At 37.3% G+C, this 24,488-nt stretch overlaps 1 protein-coding gene across 3 annotated transcripts in view; it reads right to left on the bottom strand.

Annotated features, from left to right (window-relative positions):
- Window positions 1-24,488, bottom strand: part of NBEA (neurobeachin) — a 752,078-nt gene that overhangs the window by 54,460 nt on the left and 673,130 nt on the right. For all 3 annotated transcript variants that reach the window (XM_025364271.1, XM_025364273.1, XM_025364274.1), the window contains one exon: window positions 2,436-2,603. In XM_025364271.1, the coding sequence (XP_025220056.1) occupies window positions 2,436-2,603 (168 nt within the window). The remainder of the gene's footprint in view (window positions 1-2,435; window positions 2,604-24,488) is intronic.

Genomic DNA, 24,488 nt, shown 5'->3' with positions numbered 1-24,488 from the left:
GCTCCTTCACATGTAGTGTTCTAAGAACTGACACAGAATTATAGGGTTGAGGAAGTGGGCAAGGGGTTTGGGGAGAAAGAACATACATTTCACAGTATGACTCTGGGTCTCTAATGAAACCTGAGTGTCTGGCAATTATGTGCTTCGAATGAGCATGCTGAAAGGAGACAGAGTCCTGAGCTGAGGCACCCTAGCAGCAGACAGTCTGCATCACTAGAAGGTCATAAAGCTGTAATACAAGATATTGTTCAGACCATCTATATAATATGCCAACATATGCTTGAACCATTCCCATTCAACAGAAAACAATTTTTAATGTTTACATTTCTATGTAATGTTTCATTAAGAAGTTCTACATTAACAAAGCCTTATACACAATTTTTTCACTGTCCAAAGCAATGACGTGTTATTTTGTAGAAACAGGTATTTTGATAAGATTCAAATAATGAACACTGTATCCATGTAAAGAAAGTTTCCATTTTAATTCTATTTTCAAATTCTTTCAGTTATCTATTTTTAAACCCTCATTTAAATTGGAAAAACCTGCTATTTTGCTGTCAGTTTTAATGCTGCCCTGCACTTTCATCACGTATAAGATGCTTAATGTATTTTATTTTGTATTTAATGTATTAATTTATTTTATTTTGTATTTAATGTATTTAATTTGTTTTGCCCAACAGGATTAACTTTTAACTTTCTTTATAAGAACAGAACTTTATTATAATGGGTAAAAATGTATAACAAAATATCCCAAAGCAGAAATGTCTATGACATTTAGAAGTCAAAAGACAATTTAGAGTTGATCTTGGAATATAAAGATGAACTATTACAATTATTTTTCTCCTGATTCTAAAAGGTATCAGCCTTAGAATAATTTTGTTTATAAAGTATTTAATAAAACAGGCATGTGATAAGCAAGGGTATATAGTTAAGAGAATAATTAAGCTCAGAATTTCTCCTACCAAATAATCTGATTACAATTTATACACAACTGGGGATACTCAGTTGGGTGAGTGTAATGATTTGCAGAGAAAATTCCTTATTTCATAATACCTGCCTTCTCTCTCATTCATTCATTCATTCATTCATTCTGTCTCTATGTTTTTCTCTTGGCTTCAGGCAATAATTTTATCTTCTTGTGCACACAATATGGTACAATATTGCCCCTAATAATATGCTTGCAACGTGTTCTCAGAATATTGCCCTAAGGGTCCAAGGATCAACGATTATGAGGCTCTTCCTTTCCTTTTCCTCTTCTCTGTTTGAACCATGCAAAGAGTCATTTTAATTTTATAGAGGTATATAAGAAATAAACTTATGAATGCAAATTTTTCTGTAGAGCTTTATTGCTCCAATCTACAAGTTTTCCACCTCTAAAATAAAAAATAAGAAAAGCATTCCACTGGCTGGAGATGCAGAAATGATTACTTGTTTTGCATACGACAGATGGCAGATATCTGGTAGAATGGAAGACTGGGATATCACTTCCTTGAAGCAACACTTACGTAGCAGCTGTTGTATCTTCACTCTTTCCACTTATCTAAAATTTTGTGCAATGTAGAAGTGATTTAAGCAATATTTTATATGAATATTTTCACTAAAAATACTATACACATACTACAGCACATAATTCCCAACTGTTAGCCATAAACATTTCAGATTGAGAACACATAGGAATAAAATAGCATAACCGCATCTATTTCATTCATGTATTTTTTGAGTATTCTGTCTAAAAGGTAGAAATATTGCTTTTATTTATTTATTATGTTTTTGAGACAGGGTCTCACTCTGTCACCCAGGCTGGAGTGCAGTGGTACAATCTTGGCTCATGGCAACCTCTGCCTCCTGTGTTCAAGTGATCCTCCCACCTCAGGCCCCGGAGTAGCTGGGACCACAGGCCTGCGCCACCACAGCCTGCTAATTTTTGTATTTTTTGTAGAGATGGGGTTTCAGCATATTGGCCAGCCTGGTCTCGAACTCCTGGGCTCAAGTCATCTGCCCACCTTGGCCTCCCAAAGTGCTGGGATTACAGGCAAGAGCCACTGAAATCCCAGCACTTGTGCTTTTATTTTTAAGAATAGCCACAGTGGCAGATTATTTTAATGTGAAATATTCCTATTTAAATATTCAGCTAGGTTTCATTTATTACTAACACACATAAAGCATTACATATTTTAATGTAAATTTTGAAGAAAAATAAAATACAGATATAGAAGTATATTAAAAGTGTCTGCAAGTTAAAAAGGAACCACATACTGGTCTCATTACTTGTTTTGGGCCTTTTTTCAATTTTTCCACATACATCAAGAACCTGAAATCTATGTTTTGTAAAAAGTTACGTTGAAAAAAAAAATTATACAGAAAGAGATGGAATGTCAAATTTGTGTTTGAGAGATGACAGAAATTTTTGGAATAATATAGGACTTAACACCTACCTCCCTGAGCACAGGATCAGTGATACTATCCAGGTTCACAGAGCCTTCATAAGTCAAGTAGTGAAAAACATTCAGAGCACGAACTGCTTCTGGTCCTCGCTGCTTATAGCCAAATATAAGGTCGATCCACTGATGAAGTTGGCAAGAAACAAATTCACTTTCTAGTGCCTGAAATGAGTCAAGGAAGAAATGAGAGACCATTAAAACTTAGTAGAACTTCATATCCTTTCTTTTTTTAACTTTGAAATATTATATATAAAAAGGAGAATATGCTCTTTACATTTCTATACTTGATTTATATGTATCAGATCTTCAGTTCCTAGAAATGGAAAAACACTCCCTCAGCAGTATTTTACAGAGACCTAAATGAAAATTTTATCGTTCTAAAATGTTAAACTTTCTCTTGGCTCCATTAGGTACACAGTATGATTTAATATAAATACATTTCTTATAAAAATACACTCATGTTTAGAAGAAAAATAATTTAAAATACTTTTTTAATACCATGTTACAACAATTTCATTTCTCATTTTTAAATATTAGTTTGAAATACAGCAATTTTATGAGACACTCTGATATACATTTATTTTCCTGCCTGAAGTCCTCCAGGTTACCTCTGAGATGACTAGCAGGGAATGTCTTTCTTCTGCTATGAATTAACTCAGCTATTATACAGTTTAGGAATCAGTGGGCAATTCTGGATGTTTGCTAACTAATGGGAAAGAAATATAAATTACTGAGAATCAAGGGCCATACTAACTTTCCATAAACAGAAAAAAAAAAAAAAAAAAGGCCTTTTTATTTCCTAAGAAGCCATCAGAAGCCGCCTAGAGGTATCTTGACAGTAGGTAGGGAGTCTTGCTCAGGTCTGTGAAACAAGCAGTGATGGTGCATGGCTCACTACGCCTCTCACTTACTGCAGTCATTTATCATCAACTTCCTGTTGATTTAAACAGGACACTGATTTCAACATGAAAAAGAGCTGGACATCTAGCTTCATAAATTTCAGCTATGCATAGCCATATAAGACAATTTCTAAATTATGGCTGTCACTAAACATGTGAACAAAGTCATTCTCTGTGATTTCCATGGTGTTGAAACCAATTTGGAATTCACTTAATGAATAAATGATTTCTTAAATTAGATTGCCAAAAACTGCTTTTCATTTTTTAAGTATATAAAATATAAATAATACTTTTCAACTTTTCCTGTGATTGCATTTAACTAGTAATTTATTCCCTTCAATCCCTTTCCTGATTTACTCCTTTCAACATTTTTTGTATTTCATCTACACCAATTAGTGTGGATGTTTCTCATTCAGCAATGTAAACAATGACATTTTGTGAAAGAGCAGTTTCCGTACTAAAGCTAAACAGAATTTCTATACTGTCTATCTCATCCATCTTGAAATAACAGTTCAGAGTAGAACATAGGAAATGAGACAAAGTCCAAAAGAAGAGATGGTTAAAATTCTGTATTATGTCTATATTAGTTTGGTCAATTTGTATAAATGATTTTGTTGATTCTCTATAACTATTCAATTAAGAAAAAGGTCAGTCTAAGTATTTAGTAACATTTTCAGTGTCTGATGCAATAAATGAATGGATTTAAAAATGAGTAAATAGAGGTTCATTATTAAGTAACTATTGCTTAAACCTATTCACAGGAATTCAAATTAGTTATGGAATCAGATACACAATTTAAAAGAGATTTTACCAACATGATCAGCTAAGCAGCATTCATTACAAATATATCTTATAGATACCACTAAAGAAAGGTTCGATGAAATTTACTATTATCTCTATTAGAGTAAAACCATTATTGAATAAAATACCCAATGGAATCATGAGTGGTAGTGGGAAATGATGACTTTTCAATAATTTGAGCTTTTAAAATATATTTTTTCTCTTTTATCTCCATCTCCTATTTTCATTTCCTTCCACTATCTTAGGCAATAACTGTAATGTATTTAATGTTTCTCCTTTTGTTTGCATGTGCCCTTATAAAATATTACTCATTCTTTTGTGGATATACTTTTGAACTATAAAAATATATAGGGTTAAAATTTTCATTTTGTTCCTTACTTTTCTCACTTAGTATTATTTTAAAAATCTACCTGTGTCACTGTGTGACTAGCCCATTGCTTCTCATGGCTGCACAAAACTCCCCTGGTAACAAACACCAGGCTGCCTCTAATCCCCATGACATAAGCCTGTGATAAATGCCCCTTTTGGATCTTTGTGAGAATTTCTTTGGGATTTATAATCTGGAGTAGAACTGGGAGTGCATACTTAATGTGAGTCATCAATGCCCACTCTCTAGCAGTGCATGACAGTTTCTATATACCTTATCTCCACCAACTCTTAGTATTATCCAGGTTTCTAATTTTGGCCAGTATAAGAGATACAAAATAATATCTCATTGTTTTAATTTGTATTCCTCAAATTACTAACAGATTTGATATCTTTTTAATATGCTTGTTGGTCTTTTGGGTTTCTTCTTCTGTAAATTTCCTGTTCATATCCTTTACTCATTTAAAAAATGGAGGTTCTTGTCTTTATATTGTTGATTTATATATTTAATTTTATTATTATTAATTTTTAGACAGGATCTCACTCTATGGCCCAGGGTGGAGTGCAGTGGTGCGATCTCAGCTCACTGCAACCTCCGCCTCCTGGGCTCAAGTGATCCTTCCACCTCAGCCTCCCGAGTAGCTGGGACTACAGGCATGTGCCACCATGCCTGGCTAATTTTTGTATTTTAGTATTTTGTACTTTTGTATTGCAGGGACAGGGTTTTGCCATGTTGCCCAGGCTGGTCTCAAACTCCTGAACTCATGTGATCTGCCTGCCTCGGCCTCCCAAAGTGCTGGCATTACAGATGTGAGCAACTGCACCTAGCCTGATTTACATATTTTAGGTAAGAGTTCCTTGTTGGTTTGAAACACTGCAAATGCATTCTCCCAAATGTCATATATCTATTAACTTTATCCATGTTCTTTGTTACATATATTTTCTTAATTTTGAGATCATCAAATCATGTTTTAAAAATGTTTATGCTTTGGGGTTTTGTCTTGAATTACAGAGATAACTATATTTTTATCAATTAGCTTTATATTTATGGTTTTACTTTTTATATTTTGATCTTTAATTAATCTAGATCTACTTTCATTCATATGTGATATTAGATATGGGTCCAGTATTATTTTTGTTTATACAGTGAGTCAGTTTTTCCAATACCATCTATTAAACAAAAATTCCTTTTCTCAGAGATGTATGGTGTTATCTTTACTGTGTGAATATATATTTGAAATGAAGATATAAAACATTCATTATTTACAGATAATATCATAATCTACATAGAAGAAGTCCAGCCTCCTTCCTCCTTTTTCTTTTGCTCTCTCTCCTATGTATCTATCATGTCTAGATATGTGTGTCCCCAGCTTTCTATATTTTTCATTTCTATTATTATCTTAATTTATCTTTATATTCTTTTGCTCTCTCTTCTATGTATTTATCATGTCAACACATGTGTGTGTCCAGCTTTCTATATTTTTAATTTCTGTTATTACCTCAATTTATCTTAACTATCTTATTTCTTACATATCTCAACATGTGGTAGAATTTATTCTTTTTTTCAGGATTAACTAGGCTATTCAGGAACATTTATTCTTCTTCGTAACTTTTACATTAAGTGCATAGATATATCAAAAGAATTTCATTGGAATGCCAGTAAATTTATAAATTAATTTGTGAACACTGATATTAGGTTTTACTATCCAAGCTCCCCAAATATCTTGATTTATACAGATCATTTTCTATGTCCTTTTTTAGAGTTAAAAATTAAAATTTTGTCCATAAAAGTTTTATCTTAGTGTTCTTGGTTAAGCTTATTCCCAGATACTTCATAAATTTCGATGCAACTGTAACACTTTAAAACTATATTTTATACTTGGTTATTAATGATGTAGAACAATGATACTGATTTCTAGAAGTTGATTGTGTTTGTAGCAACTCTTAGTAGTTATACCTATAACTTTTTTTTTCTTATAGAATTGTTCTTAGCCTTAAGAACTATGTAAAACAGCAGTGGTGATGTGGAAAATCCCTGTCTTTTTCCTGATCTTAAGGGTTAAACTCTACTTAGTTCTGATGCAACACACATACACACACACACACACACACACACACACACACAGACATATACACATACACAGGCATATACACACACATTTAATAACATTGATAATAGTTCATTTAGAATTTTTATATTTAGAGCTGTATATGAAATGAGCATGCTTTCTTTTTCCTCCCCTTCACTATTTTTGGAATTGAGATCCCATTAGCCTCATAAAACTAGCTGGATAGCTTTCCATGTTTCCTGAAACAACTGGTATAAGAAAATGAATTCATTATCTGTTGAAAATTTGGTAGAATTTATGTGTAATGTAATTTGGGCCTTGAATTTTGGGGGGGTTGGGATGGGAAGATTTTACCATTTACATTTCCGTAAGTCTTGGAAGTCTCAATTTTGACATTTTAAATATTTTTCTCAGTATTCATCCATTTCATCTCAGTTTTAAAATTTATTAGCTCATAGATGCTCATAATAGTCTTTTTTTTGCTTTTCTTTTTTTGTTTTTATTATACTTTAAGTTCTAGGGTACATGTGCACAACAAGCAGGTTTGTTACATGTGTATACACGCACCATGTTGTGTGCTGCACCCATTAACTCGTCATTTACACTCGTCATTTACATTAGGTGTATCTCCCAATGCTATCCCTCCCCACTCCCGCAACTCCATGACAGGCCCCAGTGTGTGATGTTCCCCTTCCTGTGTCCAAGTGTTCTCATTGTTCAATTCCCACCTATGAGTGAGAACATGTGGTGTTTTTTTGTCCTTGGACAGTTTGTTGAGAATGATGGTTTCCAGCTTCATCCACGTCCCTACAAAGGACATGAACTCATCCTTTTTTATGGCTGCATAGTATTTCATGGTGTATATGTGTCACATTTTCTTAATCTAGTCTATCACTGATGGACACTTGGGTTGGTTCCAAGTCTTTGCTATTGTGAATAGTGCCACAATAAACATACGTGTGCATGTGTCTATATAGCACCATGCTTTATAATCCTTTGGATATATACCCAGTAATGGGATGGCTGGGTCAAATGGTATTTCTAGTACTAGATCCTTGAGGAATTGCCACATTTCTTCCAAAACAGTTGAACTAGTTTACAGTCCCACTGACATTGTAAAAGAGTTCCTATTTCTCTGCATCCTCTCCAGCACATGTTGTTTCCTGACTTTTTAATGATCACCATTCTAACTGGTATGAGATGGTATGTCACTGTGGTTTTGATTTGCATTTCTCTGATGTCCAGTGATGATGAGCATTTTTTCATGTCTGTTGGCTGCATAAATGTCTTCTTTTGAGAAGTGTCTGTTCATATCCTTTGCCACTTTTTGATGGGTTTTTTTTCTTGTAAATTTGAGTTCTTTGTAGATTTGTCAGATGAGTAGATTGCAAACATTTTCTCCCATTCTGTAGGTTGTCTGTTCACTCTGATAGTAGTTTCTTTTGCTGTGCAGAAGCTCTTTAATTTAATTAGATCCCATTTGTCCATTTTGGCTTTTGTTGCCATTGCTTTTGGTGTTTTAGTCATGAAGTCCTTGCCCATGCCCGTGGCCTGAATGGTATTGCCTAGGTTTTCTTCTAGTGTTTTTATGGTTTTAGGTCTAACATTTAAGTCTTCAATCCATCTTGAATTAATTTTAGTATAAGATGTAAAGAAGGGATCCAGATTCAGCTTTCTACTTATGGCTAGCCAGTTTTCCCATCATTTATTAAATAGGGAATCCTTTCCCCATTTCTTGTTTTTGTCAGATTTGTCAAAGATCAGATGGTTGTAGATGTGTGGTATTATTTCTGAGGGCTCTATTCTGTTCCATTGGTCTATATCTCTGATTTGGTACCAGTACCATGCTGTTTTGGTTACTGTAGCCTTGTAGTATAGTTTGAAGTCAGGTAGCATGATGCCTCCAGTTTTGTTCTTTTGACTTAGGACTGTCTTGACAATGCAGGCTCTTTTTTGGTTCCACATGAACTTTAAAGTAGATTTTTCCAATTCTGTGAAGAAAGTCTTTGGTAGCTTGATGGGGATGGCATTGAATCTATAAATTACCTTGGGCAGTATGGCCATTTTCATGATATTGATTCTTCCTATCAATGAGCATGGAATGTTCCTTCATTTGTTTGTGTCCTCTTTCATTTCACTGAGCAGTGGTTTGTAGTTCTCCTTGAAGAGGTCCTTCACATCCCTTGTAAGTTGGATTCCTAGGTATTTTATTCTCTTTGAAGCAATTGTGAATGGTAGTGATTTGGCTCTCTGTTTGTCTGTTACTGGTGTATAAGAATGCTTGTGATTTTTGCCCATTGATTTTGTATGCTGAGACTTTGCTGAAGTTGCTTATCAGCTTAAGGAGATTTTTGGCTGAGATGATGGGGTTTTCTAACTATACAATCATATCATCTGCAAACAGGGACAATTTGACTTCCTCTTTTCCTAATTGAATACCCTTTATTTAATTCTCCTGCCTGATTGCACTGGCCAGAACTTCCAACACTATGTTGAATAGGAGTGGTGAGAGAGGGCATCTCTGTCTTGTGCCAGTTTTCAAGGGGAATGCTTCCAGTTTTCGCCCATTCAGTATGATATTGGCTGTGGGTCTGTCGTTATTATTTTGAGATACATCCCATCAATACCTAATTTTTTGAGAGTTTTTAGCATAAGGGCTGTTGAATTTTGTCAAAGGCCTTTTCTGCATCTATTGTGATAATCGTGGTTTTTGTCTTTGGTTCTGTTTATATGCTGGAATACATTTATTGATTTGTGTATGTTGAACCAGCCTTGCATCCCAGGGATGAAGCCCACTTGATCATGGTAGATAAGCTTTTTGATGTGCTGCTGGATTCGGTTTGCCAGTATTTTACTGAGAATTTTTGCATTGATGTTCATCAGAAATATTGGTCTAAAATTCTCTTTTTTTGTTGTGTCTCTGCCAGGCTTTGGTATCAGGATGATGCTGGCCTCATAAAATGAGTTAGGGAAGATTCCATCTTTTTCTGTTGATTGGAATAGTTTCAGAAGGAATGGTAGCAGCTCCTTCTTGTACCTCTGGTAGAATTTGGCTGTGAATCCTTCTGGTCCTGGACTTTTTTTGGTTGGTAGGCTATTAATTATTGCCTCAATTTCAGAGCCTGTTATTGGTCTATTCAGGGATTCAACTTCTTCCTGGTTTAGTCTTGGGAGGGTGTAAGTGTCCAGGAATTTATCCATTTCTTCTAGATTTTCTAATTTATTTGCATAGAGGTGTTTATAGTATTCTCTGATGGTAGTTTGTATTTCTGTGGGATTGGTGGTGATATCCCCTTTATCATTTTTTTATTGCATCTATTTGATTCCTTCTCTTTTCCTCTTTATTAGTCTTGCTAGCAGTCTATCAATTTTGTTGATCTTTTCAAAAAAGTAGCTCCTGGGTTCATTGATTTTTTGAAGGGTTTTTGTGTCTCTCCTTCAGTTCTGCTCTGATCTTAGTTATTTCTTGCCTTCTGCTAGCTTTTGAATGCGTTTGCTCTTGCTTCTCTAGTTCTTTTAGTTGTGATGTTAGGGTGTCAATTTTAGATCTTTCCTGCTTTCTCTTGTGAGTATTTAGTACTATAAATTTTCCTCTACACACTGCTTTAAATGTGTCCCAGAGATTCTGGTATGTTGTATCTTTGTTCTCATTGGTTTCAAGTAACATTTTTATTTCTGCCTTCATTTTGTTATGTACCCAGTAGCCATTCAGGATCAGGTTGTTCAGTTTCCATGTAGTTGAGCGGTTTTGAGGGAGTTTCTTAATCCTGAGTTCTAGTTTGATTGCACTGTGGTCTAAGAGACAGTTTGTTGTAATTTCTGTTCTTTTACATTTGCTGAGGGGTGCTTTATTTTCAACTATGTGGTCAACTTTGGAATAAGTGCAATGTGGTGCTGAGAAGAATGTATATTCTGTTGATTTGGGGTGGAGAGTTCTGTAGATGTCTATTAGGTTCTTGGTGCAAAGCTGAGTTCAATTCCTGGATATCCTTTTTAACTTTCTGTCTCATTGATCTGTCTAATGTTGACGGTGGGGTGTTAAAGTCTCTCATTATTATTGTGTGGGAGTCTAAGTCTCTTCATAGGTCTCTAAGGACTTGCTTTATGAATGTGGGTGCTCCTGTAATGGGTGCATATATATTTAGGATAGTTAGCTCTTCTTGTTGAATCGATCCGTTTACCATTATGTAATGGCCTTGTCTCTTTTGATCTTTGCTTGTTTAAAGTCTGTTTTATCAGAGACTAGGATTGCAACCCCTGCCTTTTTTTGTTTTCCATTTGCTTGGTAGATTTTCCTCCATCCCTTTTTATTGAGCCTATGTGTGTCTCTGCACATGAGATGGGTCTTCTGAATATAGCACATGGATAGGTCTTGACTCTTTATCCAATTTGCCAGTCTCTGTCTTTTAATTGCAGCATTTAGCCCATTTACATTTAAGGTTAATATTGTTATGTGTGAGTTTGATCCTGTCATTATGATATTAACTGGTTATTTTGCTTGTTAGTTGATGCAGTTTCTTCCTAGCATCGATGGTCTTTACAATTTGGCATGTTTTTGCAGTGGTTGGTACTGGTTGTTCCTTTCCATGTTTAGTGCTTCCATCAGGAGCTCTTGTAGGGCAGGCCTGCTGGTGACAAAATCTCTCAGCATTTGCTGGTCTGTAAAGGATTTTATTTCTCCCTCACTTATGAAACTTAGTTTGGCTGGATATGAAATTCTGGGTTTAAAATTCTTTTCTTTAAGAATGTTGAATATTGGCTCCCACTCTCTTGTAGCTTGTAGAGTTTCTGCCAAGAGATCTGCTCTTAGTCTCATGGGCTTTCCTTTGTTGGTAACCCGACCTTTCTCTCTGGCTGTCCTTAACATTTTTCCCTTCATTTCAACTTTAGTGAATCTGACAATTATGTGTCTTGGAGTTGCTCTTCTTGAGGAGTATCTTTGTGGCGTTCTCTGTATTTCCTGAATTTGAATGTTGGCCTCCCTTGCTAGGTTGGGGAAGTTCTCCTGGGTAATATCCTGCAGAGTGTTTTCCAACTTGGTTCCATTTCTCCCCGTCACTTTCCAGTACACCAGTCAGACGTAGGTTTGGTCTTTTCACATAGTCCCATATTTCTTGGAGGCTTTGTTTGTTTATTTTTACTCTTTTTTCTCTAAACTTCTCTTCTCTCTTCATTTCATTCATTTGATCTTCAATCACTGATACCCTTTCTTCCAGTTGATCGAATCGGCTACTGAAGCTTGTGCATGTGTCACGTAGTTCTTGTGCCATGGCTTTCAGCTCCATCAGGTCATTTAAGGACTTCTCTACATTGTTTATTCTATTTAGCCATTTGTCTAATCTTTTTTCAAGGTTTTTAGCTTCTGTGCAATGGGTTCGAACTTGCTCTTTTAGCTCGGAGAAGTCTGATCGTTTGAAGCCTTGTTCTCTCAACTCGTCAAAGTCATTCTCCATCCAGCTTTGTTCCGATGTTGGCGAGGAGCTGCATTCCTTTGGAGGGGGAGAGGTGCTCTGATTTTTAGAATTTTCAGATTTTCTGCTCTATTTTTTCCCCATCTTTGTGGTTTTATCTATCATAAGTCTACCAAAGACCAAAGTCTTTGATAATGGTGATGTACAGATGGGGTTTTGGTGTGGATGTCCTTTCTATTTGTTAGTTTTCCTTCTAACAGTCCGGACCCTCAGCTGCCGGTCTATTGGAGTTTGCTAGAGGTCCACTCCGGACCCTGTTTGCCTGGGTATCAGCAGTGGAGGCTGCAGAACAGCGAATATTGCTGAACAGTGAAATGTTGCTGCCTGATTGTTCCTCTGGAAGCTTCGTCTCAGAGGGGTACCTGGCCATGTGAGGTGTCAGTCTGCCCCTACTGAGGGGTGCCTCCCAGTTAGGCTACTCAGGGGTCAGGGACTCACTTAAGGAGGCAGTCTGTCCATTCTCAGATCTCAAACTCCATGCTGGGAGAACCACTACTCTCTTCATAGTTGTCAGACAGGGACATTTAAGTCTGCAGAGGTTTCTGCTGCCTTTTGTTTGGCTATGCCCCGCCCCCCAGAGGTGAAGTCTACAGAGACAGGCAGGCCTTCTAGAGGGGCGGTGGGTTCCACCCAGTTCGAGCTTCCAGGCTGGTTTGTTTACCTACTCAAGCCTCAGCAATGGCAGGAGCCCCTCCCCGAGCCTCACTGCCACCTTGCAGTTCGATCTCAGACTGCTGTGATAGCAATGAGCAAGGCTCTGTGGGCGTGGGACCCTCTGAGCCAGGCTCAGGATATAATCTCCTGGTGTGCCGTTTGCTAAGACTGTTGGTGTGCCATTTGCTAAGACTGTTGGAAAAGTGCAGTATTAGGGTGGAAGTGACCCGATTTTCCAGGTGCTGTTTGTCACAGCTTCCCTTGGCTAGGAAAGGCAATTCCCTGACCCCTTGCACTTCCTTGCCCTGCTTCGGCTCATGCTCGGTAGGCTGCACCCACTGTCTGACAAGCCCTAGTGAGATGAACCTGGTACCTCAGTTGGAAATGCAGACATCACCTGTCTTCTGCATTGCTCATGCAGAAGAGCTCTAGACTGGAGCTGTTCCTATTCAGTCATCTTGGAACCAGCCATAATAGCCTTTAATTAAATTTAAAAATATTTATGTCTATAGTTATTTACCCTGTTCTATATATTAGAGAGGCAACATAGTGAATCAATAAATAATTGATTGTAGTTAAATAATTTTGTCTTTTTTGTTATAAAATTAAATGACAAAGAAACAATGAGGTAGGAGGTTAAATAAAGTCTTGTCAATTTTTTATCTTGCCACTTACTGTGCAGAAAGAGAAGAAGATACAGTTTACACATTTAAAAGCTAAATCTAGTTCAAAATCAAATGACTATCTAAGAATGGAACATTAGCTATCAATAATTAAAATATAACAACTTTTCTAAAACTGAAGCCTGACATTAAGACTCTTTACGATAAACAGTATTGACTGATCATTGGTATCTGTTTATTTTGTTCTTTTCAGAATCGTTTTTATATACAAACCCATCTGGCATTTTGAAACGGGATTTTTAGTACAATACTTACATTGGAAAAATGTAAAGAAATACTTGATCACTAAGCTATTAGTGTCATAATGCTCTTAATCGCTTTCTTTACCCTCTACTTGCATATCTAGAGGCAGAAGCAATTGCGTTAAGCCTAGATAAACCAATTCCCAATCCATAGCTCTGCCCTGGGGATCTGCAAGGAAGGAAATAAAGAGTGATATTTAAACTAGAGAGGATATCTCTTAGATGGATAATATTTCCCTCATTCTAATTTCTATTTTGTCCCATGAGTATTAGATGGTACAGAATTCTTTCTCTAGCAGGTTTGGGGTAAAGCTTCTCTGAAATTTATGAAAAAAAGAAAGTAGACTACTGAATTTAACTGTGAGGAGACAATATTTCTCCTGAATTTTAACATTTAAGAATATTAAATACCCATGTCTTCTTCTAGACCAGAGCAAAAATATTTATTTCCCATCCCTTTTTTTCATTACCTCAAAAATCTGCTTTTGGGATTAAAAAATTCGCTAAATAGAGTTGCACATATTCAAGTAGATAATCAGAAAGCCATATTGTCACTTCTGTAGTGTCTATGCCATCTTCTTTTCATAATTTAACTGAAGTTGTAGCTACTACAACTTCAATAATTCAACTGTTTTAAGCAGAGACAATATAGTTGTCTTTGATGTTTATTTTGAGGGGCTTAAATTATTCCAGTACTTGACTGTTTCTGGATGTAAAAGACAGGAGATTATTTCTAGCCCTCACAGCTCTTCACATGGGTTACTGCAACATACTTCAAACTTCTTCTGTAATCCAATCTGTCTGGCGCCCTGCTTGTGGGACAGACTTGTCAAGCCATCCTGTCCACATTGCCATTCTCTATTTCAAAGCTGCCACTGCTCCTCCCAGCATAACCTATGTGACTCAGGCGTTTCAAACCTCCATCCCACCTTTCCCCACTGTTTCTCAGGACTTCCTGATGTAAATCCTTAGTTTCCCTAGCACAGACACTTCATAGCCCTTAGGCACACAGCAGCTGGTGTGACCTCAGAGCTTTTGCTTTCTTTCTCTCTAGCTTGAAAGCATTGTCTTCCTGCTTTTTGAAGACCTACCCATCCTTCTTACTCAAGTTCAGTGTTTGCTTCCTGTGTTCTCAGCTCTCACTTGTTTTTTTCTATGAATTTCTATCCAACACTTTTCATCAGTATCCTCCTGTTACTTAATAGAGTAAGATAACACATGCAAATTTACTTGTGAAATCATTTTACGACAAACTGCGAGGTACTGTACAAATGAATGGGATGATTGTCAATTAGCACTTCATTGTTTCCAAAGTTAATACTATATCCTCAATTAGAATATAAGCCTTTTGAATACAGGGACTTTATCTAATTCTTATCTTGTATTTCCCATAACTCTTAACCTATCATTGGATAATAATTATTTAATAAATATTTATAGGTTTATTAATTAAAGCAGTGGAAAAGATGTGATGGTCACAAAAGGAAGGAATAAAAGAAATGTCAGGAATGAGGGTGGGGCTGGGGAAGAAGCTCATTCATTCACTCAGCAACTATTGATTGGCCATCCGCTTTGTGACAGACCCTCTTCTAGACTGTAAGATTATAGCAGTGAACAAAAAAACCCAAAGTCCCTGCAAGAGAGTTTACATTGTAGTGGGAGGAGACCAACAAAAACTAAGATAATTAGTAAGATACACGGTGTGTCCGCAGGTGACAAGTGCGAAGGAAACAGAAAAGCAGGATGGGGAGTAAGGAGTACATGTAGTGGGGGGAGGATTACTGATTTACGGGAGGAGGTCAGGTAAGGCTTCCCTGAGTTTGTGACAATTAAGGACCCTGATGAAGAAATGAACCGTAAAGACATCTGGGAGAAGAGCATTTCAGACAGAGGGAACATTCATTCGTTCAACATGGAGCACCTGTTATGTGCCAGGCAGTGTTCGAGGCCCTGGGATACTGTGATAAACAAGACAAAACCTCTGATTTCTGGGAGTAGATCCCACTGAAATGCAAATAAAGAAGGCGAATATAGTCTAATCTCCCTCCTGCTCCAAATTACTGACCACCTACCGTATGTCAGACATTAGCCTTGGAGGACACACAGATGAATAAGCATTCGACGTCCTGAAAAAGATTACAGTCTAGTGGAGGATACACATATTCTCTGGCTATTTCCGCTGCTTAGAATTTCTGCTAAAGGGCCAAGTTGACAATAGGAACTAAACACCCATGCTTTCGTTCTAGCAGAACTCTCTAAAATGTTCTTCCCAGATGGATTTATCTATCTCTGCTGCTGTAGCCGTCACTACTCTGCACGCTCATTCCCAACCCTTCACCTGCCTCTGTAAGACCAGAGAAACCTGAGGGAAAACGGCCACTGGTAGTAACTCCCAGGGAGATAACAGGCTCAAATTTTAAAATACACCCAGAATCAATAATTTCTTACTACTTTTTTACTGCTACCCCCGGTCCAAGCCACCATCATCTCTCACAATACCTTCTAGCAGATCTTCCTGATTCTACCCTTGCAGAATCATTCATTCCCAACACTGCAGCCAGAGTGATCCTTTCAAAACATAAGGAAGATCAGTCACTCTTCTGCTGAAAACATTGCAAGGACTTTACATTTTACTCATGGTAAAAAGGCAAAGTACTTACAATGGCCTTCAAGACCCTGTGTGATGCTCCCCAACTATTACTTGGTCCTCTTTTCCTACTGTGTGCCTACTTGCCCACCCTTTCCTGGCCCACCGGCCTCCTTGCCAAGCACATCCCTGCCACTGGGCCTTTGTTCTAATGTTCCCTTTGCCCACAATGCTCTTTCCCTAAGAGAGTCACTTGGCTCCCTCCCTCTGCTCTTCCAGGCCTACCTCTAATCTCCCTTCATAGGGAGGCTGTCCTGACCGCTCTCCCCGCAGGTACTCATGGTCCCCTTTTCTTGCAGTGTTATTTTCTACCACCGATCACCTTCTAACATACTAGATGTTTCACTTTTAAAAAATTGTCTATTGCCTGTCTCCTTTCGATCAAAAGTAAGCTCCAGGAGGGTAGAGATCCTTGCAAACACATAAAACATCACCCGGAACACTCAACAGATATCTGTTCAATAAATACTATCAGTGTTTACTGGGACTGTTTGTTTATTTTGTCTGTGTCCCTATCTAGAGGGAACCTTCTGAAGCCACTCACTGAGTTGCTTATCCTTGTGTTCCCAGAGCCCAGAGCAGGATGAAATGAATGGTAGCCCCTTCATAACTATGGAATGAACGAAGGAATTTCTCTACTCTAGCTTCACTTAGAGTAGGATCCATGGCCATTCTTTGTATTTTCCATAATGCCTTGCTCATAACTAGCTCTCAGTAAAGACTTATGGAATGAACAAGTCCTCAATTTAAGAAATAAGGAGGACACTGCAATTCTAAGAGATAGGGTGTCTTATTTCCAAGTGTCATGGTGTGTTGTAAGCTGCACCAGACAGTGATGACTTGAGCAAACCTTGAGAATGACGCTGTATGGCAGACACACCTGAATGCAGTTGAGAGTCTCAAGCTAGGGAATTGGGGTGGCCAACCTGGAGATCCATTCCTTATCTGTGAGGAATATCTGAGCCCCCTCTGGCTCATCTCAAGGAACACAGGCCATAATGGCAATCAAGGCCCTTTGTTTTGAGTTAAATGAAGGTTGCCAGACAGAGGTTGTTGTGGTTGGGTGGGGGAGTGTTAAGTAAAAATGTGATATAAACAGCAGGCTTTTTGACTAGTGATTGCAGTTCTGCTGTCCAGTCTGCTGCCACCGAGCCATATGGGTCTCCTGTCCAGCCTGCTACCATTGGACTTTCCCCAATAGGTAAGTCCCCAGTAAAACTATGTCATGCTCGTGGCTCTGGGTCTCTTCTTTGGCCTCTAGAACCTGGTGCCATCCCTGTTGAAGTTAATAGAGGTTCAGCACAACACATGGCTAACAGGTGTTCCAGAGATGGCACTCAAACACAAGATGTCTATCTTGATATTTTGAATTCCTACATAAGACTTCCAAAAATTCTTATGTTATTTGCTCAAAATTCTTTTTTAAGCCGGGGTTTTTAAAAGTAGATTATACCCCAAATGCAAATTTTTACATTTGCATTTGGGGTATAATCTACTTAAAAAAAAACCCGGCTTAAAAAGGAAACATTTTCTTTAAAATACAGACATTCTGTAAAGGCTATAATACAATACGAGCAGAGCCACACTGGAGCTTGGCTTGCCCTGCCTCAGTTGCTGTGCATGCTCTGATGACTGCAGACAGCCTGCACGTGGCCCAGCAGCACCAGGAATCTGCTGGGCTGAGGGCTAGAGGAGATTATCAATGCACATCCGTGAAAGGGCCTTTTTCTAAAACAAATTTTTAAAAGGGTAGATTATGATGGATGAACCCAGCATTAGGGTAATGTTATCAGAGATACTTTCTATTTCTGTCCTTTGTCAGAAGGTCAGATTATAATCAGGTTAGAACTAAACACAATGCTTTATTAATGTTTCATGAGTAAGTCAGTCGTAATAAACCTAGCTTCATGTGGATAAATTAGACCAATTCTTGATGTATAAACTTAATGACCTTAGAATTCATTGAAATGTCTACTAAAAGTATCTGTATGACTTTTCCAGATTTTCTAGTGAGAGTAAATTTTGTATTTCACAGCTCTTCAGTGAAACATAATTCTTGGCACTGTATTTACAAAACAAACAATTCTAACCAATTGTATATATGTTATTGTCCAAAACTTAAACAACAAAGTACTGCTTCATTTTTAAAAAATAAAAAAATGAAATTAGGTTGTAGACATGTAAAGTGTGCTACAAATGCATCAAATATCTGCTGTTCAATTGCTGGCATGCAATAATAAAGCTGGGCATTTAATCATCAATGATATCACTTTTTATAATATTTTGTCATCTTTGCCTTGAATTTCTTAATGACAGTTTGAAAGAAGGAGGGAATACTCATAGATACAGAATACTAATCCATACAAAGAAATGGAGGTTTTTTTACCGCTGTGAATGTCATTTCTTTGGAATATATGACATTTTCATTTTATACTTTAGGCTCATTACAAAGAAGTCTTTCAAATAACTGAAGATAATCCTAGTCAAAATTATAAATATACTAGAGCACATTTTCTCTAAACCTATTTCATAAGAACTAAATCCTGTATGAATTACCCAGCCAATATAAAGTTAGAAACTTTTAAAGTTACAAAACAACATAAAAAATAAAGCCTATATTAAAGGAATTTATGGAAAATTTAAATACCTGATATTTTATATTAGTGCCTAGACTTTGTATATTACATAAATACTCATCAAATAAACATTCCTTCAGCAAGTATGAACCTATGTAGATAACTGGTTAAACTTTTTAGTTTTACCAGAGATATCTCACATTATTTCTGCAAGAGATCAGTATGATCATTTCCTAGCAGTAGGATAAGAAAACCGACCAGGAGTTGGAGCAACAGAAACTATGAAAAAGGTGCTATGAGGGAAAACTTCAACTTGAAGCAGCACAGGAGACACTGAGAGAGGAGCGGCTGCAGAGTCAGGCAGCCACATTTCGCGAGATGTCTCTGCATACCACTGATGCTTAAGACAGTTCTTAGAGGCAGCAGCGTGGGCTTCTCCTTTAGCTCTAATTCTGAAGCAACTAAGAATGGCTGCTATAGGTGTTGTGGATACAGCTTTTTGTTGATACACAAGGTAGCTTTCCCTTTCTATTCTGTAGGCTTCCTTCAAGGAAAACGCAGAAGCACAACACAGAAACAATGAGCACTTTTCAAGTAAAGCACTCCTACATGTGATCCATTTCACCCGGCACTGCTTCCAGGTGATGCAGAGAACAAAGACTGGGGCAGTTTAATTATCCTGAATATGCAGAATGTTGTATAAAGCCTTTAGCTCCATGGAATAAAGGTTCAGTTCACAAGTCTTACCAGATTCATTAATTCCTATGATGAAATAACAGGAATTTGGTTTAGAATATAGGGAAACTGCAGTGCCTTGCTTCTTTCATTCCTTCATGAACACAAGTTGGAACTTACTACTTACTATTAAAATGGACTATTCATTTCTGAGAATGTTTTATATTTCCAGAGATGCATAATATGTATCCTTCATATATTAGTTGTAAAACTTAATTCTTTTGAATATGCGAGAGTAAATATTTGAGGAACAGTGGCTTCACTGAGCAATTCTTACAGTTCCTAGTGCGCTGCACACAGCTGGCTGGATTAATGTGTAATTTACAGGGATGCTACACAGTGAGGCTTATTTTAAAGAAGCACACTTCGATTAAAGTCTGCTTATCAGCACTTCAGATGTTAAAAAGACAAGTTATAACAGGTAAGAAGTGTACATAAACAGAAGTCAGTTCTTAAACTGGTCATGTTAGTGTCAGGAGTAAATTATTTGCTATATTTAATTTATGTGTAATATAAGTACTCCGAGCAATTATAAATTTTAAAAATTGTTACTCAAAATTTGTATTCATGTGTTTTATTCTCTCTTACAGAAAGAGGGAAAACCTACTTCAGAGTTTAAATTGTCTTTATAGTATAATATCATTTTTTCAGGCTATTCCTTTCAATGAATGATCTGTTAATTCTCTAAAACCCAAATGACATGAAACCATCTGGTGAGAATCAGGTTTTTTAAAGAGACTTTTTAAAAGAAAACCTGTGTATTGATCACACGTATACTGAGATAGACCAGAGTGCCACTGATGAAAACTGAATTTTAAATCTGGGTCACAATTAAGTGTTTGGAGGCCATCCAAGCACAGATACATACAGTTTGCAAATAACAAACAAGATATTCCAAAGTTTCTTTATAATTTGGTGATTGAAATATATATTGCAGTAGAAACGGTATTATTCTACTATGGTTTTGTTCGCAAGTCAATCTATAAATTATATTTAATTCAAACTACAGGTGGAATTTTGCAGACTTTAAGATGGAACTAGGGGACAGTACATTCAGAGTTCCAACTTGTGACATCAAGCATGGTTAGTTAGAAAAGCACTTGGGTTCAGACTTTCCATGAACCACTTTTCCTTCCTAGGCCTCAGTCTCCTCGTTCAAATAAAGGTGTATTCCAGCTCTAAAATCCCATGACTACAAAGCTTAGAATGTAAATAAATACCATTTCTTCCATTTGTAAAACTGAAGGAGGACACCCTTCCTCTCATGCCAGATGGGCAGAGGGAGCTGGTATTTCCTCAGCTGTAAGTCGAGGGCTTCCTGGCAGTGAAAGGAAGCCTTACGGGTGAGGGTGGAGGGTAAAAGATACAAAAACAGGGACTACAGACAGTCAGGTCCTAAAAGCTGCTGGGGCTGGACCATGATACTAATCTTGGATCAATTCTCATCTCTTCCCATCTTCTGCTCACCCTATGGGACTGGCTTCTGATTTCCTTCTCTTCTCCTGTCTCCTCTCCTTCTCCACAGCCCCTCTTGCCACCACCACTTACCTATCCTGGAGACTGTGAATAAGAAACTGACACCTTGAGAAGTTGGTGGTATTTGGCATGTAAATTTACCTCAATGGGGCCGAGCGTGGTGGCTCAGGCCTGTAATCCCAGCACTTTGGGAGGCTGAGGCAGGTGGATCACCTGAGGTCAGGAGTTCGAGGCCAGGCTGGCCAACACGGTGAGACCCAGTCTCTATTAAAAATACAAAAAATTAGCCAGGCGTGGTGGTGCATGCCTATAATCCCAGCTACTTGGAAGGCTGAGGCAGGAGAATCACTTGAACCCAGGAGGCGGAGGTCGCAGTGAGCTGAGATCATGCCACTGCACTCCAGCCGGAGCAACAGAGTAAGACTCCGTCTCAGGAAAAAAAAAAAAAATATATATATATATATATATGTGTGTGTATATATATATATATACATATATATATATATTTTTTTTACCTCAATGGGTTTCAGGTTAATACTTCTTCAGCTAATTTTTTTTTTTTTTTAAAGACAGGGTCTTATTCTGCCACCCAGGCTGGAGTGCAATGGTGTGATCTTAGCTCACTCTCCGGAGACCTGGGCTCAAGTGATTCTCCCACTCAGCCTCCTGAGTAACCGGGACTATGTACCACCACGCCTGGTTAATTTTTCTTTTTTTTTTTGGTATTTTTAGTAGAGATGAGGTTTCACCATGTTGCCCGGGCTGGTCCTTGAACTCCTGGTCTCAAGTGATCGATCTGTCTTGGCATCCAAAAGTGATTTTTTAAGGATTAGAACAATGATGCACTGGAAGCTCTAGCACAGTACCTGGCACAGAATACACACTCAAATGGCACATGCTATAAGCACTATCATTGCCATTATGATATCCTGGTCAAGCTTCCTATCGGGATGACTCAGGACTATCATTAGGGTATGGGGTAAGGTGGCTAAGATTAGGTATCCATTCTGATTTGCAGCAGTTGTCAGCAGTAAGTCTTGGAATGAGGAAAGAGGAGAAAGAATGCAAGCAGCTACACTAGGGGTGAAGAGTGCCTTAGGCCAGCCAGATAGCTGTTTGCATGGAAGAAGAAGTGTTAACCTGGTGCTGCCTGTAGTAACATTAATTTACTAAGGATAGTTTTGTCACTTCATCTTTCGCTACACAACTTCCAAATCAGCAGTGGCCAGTGAAACTTGAGGTGGAAGCTAAAGTCACTCCCTATCAGAGCTACAAAATTCACATTTCCTCTAGGGCCTCACTGAGCACTTGACTGATTCTTAAGCCTTATAGTGAGGCCTTGATACAATGAATTATCTGGTTTTGTAGTCTAGAAGAGATTGTAAACAACCAGTTTTCATCGGTATGGCTGAGGGCTACTAAAGGGAACTGTGCTGATAGCTGAGAATCTGAAGAAGAAAGTAGGAAATAATAGATATGGAATGATATCACTTCATGGAATAACAATGGGTTCTCAGGATGATAAACTCAATTTTTTAAGTAAAAAATTAAGTGTCATTCTTTGTGTAAAAGAGCAGGGAGCAAAGTAGTTATAAATTTTAGAAAGGTAACCATAATACAAGGAACCAAAACTACTCAACAACAAGGAAACAAATAATCCTATTAAAAATGGGCAAAGGATTTAAATAAAAATTTCTCAAAAGAAGACATACAAATGGCCGATGGACATATGAAAAAATGTTCAACATCTCTAATCAACAGAAAAATGCAAGTTAAAGCCACAGTGAGATATCACCTTATACCTGTTAGATTGGCTATTATAAAAAAGATGAAAGGTAAGTGTTGGCAAAGATGTGGAGAGAAGGGGAACAGCTACACTGTTAGGAGTGGCATAAATTAGTAAAGCCATTTTGGAAAACAATTTGGAGATTCCTCAAAAAAACTAAAAATAGGCCTGACTCAATGGCTCATGCCTGTAATCCCAGCATTTTGGGAGGCCGAGGTGGGAGGATTACTTGGGCCCAAGAGTTTGAGACTCTTCCATCTCTATAACAAATTTAAAAATTAGCTGGGTGTGGTGGCATGTGCCTGTGGTCCCAGCTACTTGGGAGGCTGAGGTGGGAGGATCACTTGAGCCCAGGAGTTCAAGGCTGCAGTGGTCACTGACTGCGCCACTGCACTTCAGTCGGGGCAAGAGTGAGACCCTGTCTCAAAACAAACAAGTAAGCAAACAAACAAAAAGAACTAAAAATAGAATTACCATACAATCCAGCCATCCCACTAGGTATTTACCCAAAGGAACTGAAATCAGTATGCTAAAGGAGTATTTGCATTCCCATGTTCCCTGCAGCATTATTCATAATAGCCAGGATATGGAAACAACCTAAGTGTCCACCAACGAATGAATGGATTTTAAAAATATGGTATATATAAACAATGACATAATATTGAGCTTTAAAAAACAACAGGAAATTCTGTCATTTGTGGCAACATGGATGAATCTGGAGGATATTATGTTAAATAAAACAGGCCAGGCACAGAGACACAAATAATGTATGATCTCACTTACGTATGGAATCTAAAAAAGTCAAACTCATAGAAGTAGAGAGTAGAATGGTAGTTACCAGAGGCTGATGGGAGATATGGATAGGGAAAGGGGAAATGTTGGTCACTGGGTGCAGCTACAGTTAGGAGGAATAAACTCTGGTGTTCCATTGCACAGCAAAGTGCAATAATCAATCAATCTATCTATCTATCTATCTATCTATCTAGCTAGCTAGCTAGCTAAAAGAGAGGATTTTAAATGTTCTCACCACAAAGAAATGATAAATATTTGAGGTGATGGATATGCTAACTATTCTGATTTGTATACATATGTCAAAACATCACAGTATACTCCATAAATATAAACAATTATTGTCAATTAAAAATAAAACAAAACTTAAAAGATAACCATAATGCTTCAAAAAAGTTCTCACTTAGGAAAACCTAGAAACTTCATTTATCTGAAAAGTTTATTTAGTTGGATTGCATTACCACCCAACACACTAGCTGAATGTAGCATTTTCTGCAGATACAGGTAGGTCTTGCTTGTTTAGCTTATACCAACATTAAATATTTGATGGTTTCTCATTAATAATAATAATTAGTTTTTCCTATATTCAAAAAATTTGGGGTATCATACTGCCTAGGGGATTTGTCTTTAAAAGCAAGACTAACTTTTCTATTTCATTTAGGCACATCAGTAATAAAATTATTAATTCTGGGGGCATACAAACTTCTTTGACTATGAAGGACACAAATTCTGTGTGTATAATGAATCACTAAATGTTTTATTAAAATAAATCTAAAAATGTTTTAGCATTCAATAAACACATGAAGAGATGCTCAATATCGTTAGTCACTAGGGAATATATGTTAAAATTGTA

This window comes from Theropithecus gelada, chromosome 17 (genome assembly GCF_003255815.1).
Source record: "Theropithecus gelada isolate Dixy chromosome 17, Tgel_1.0, whole genome shotgun sequence".
Lineage (NCBI taxonomy): Eukaryota > Metazoa > Chordata > Mammalia > Primates > Cercopithecidae > Theropithecus > Theropithecus gelada.
This window is presented reverse-complemented; position numbering and strand designations above follow the sequence as displayed.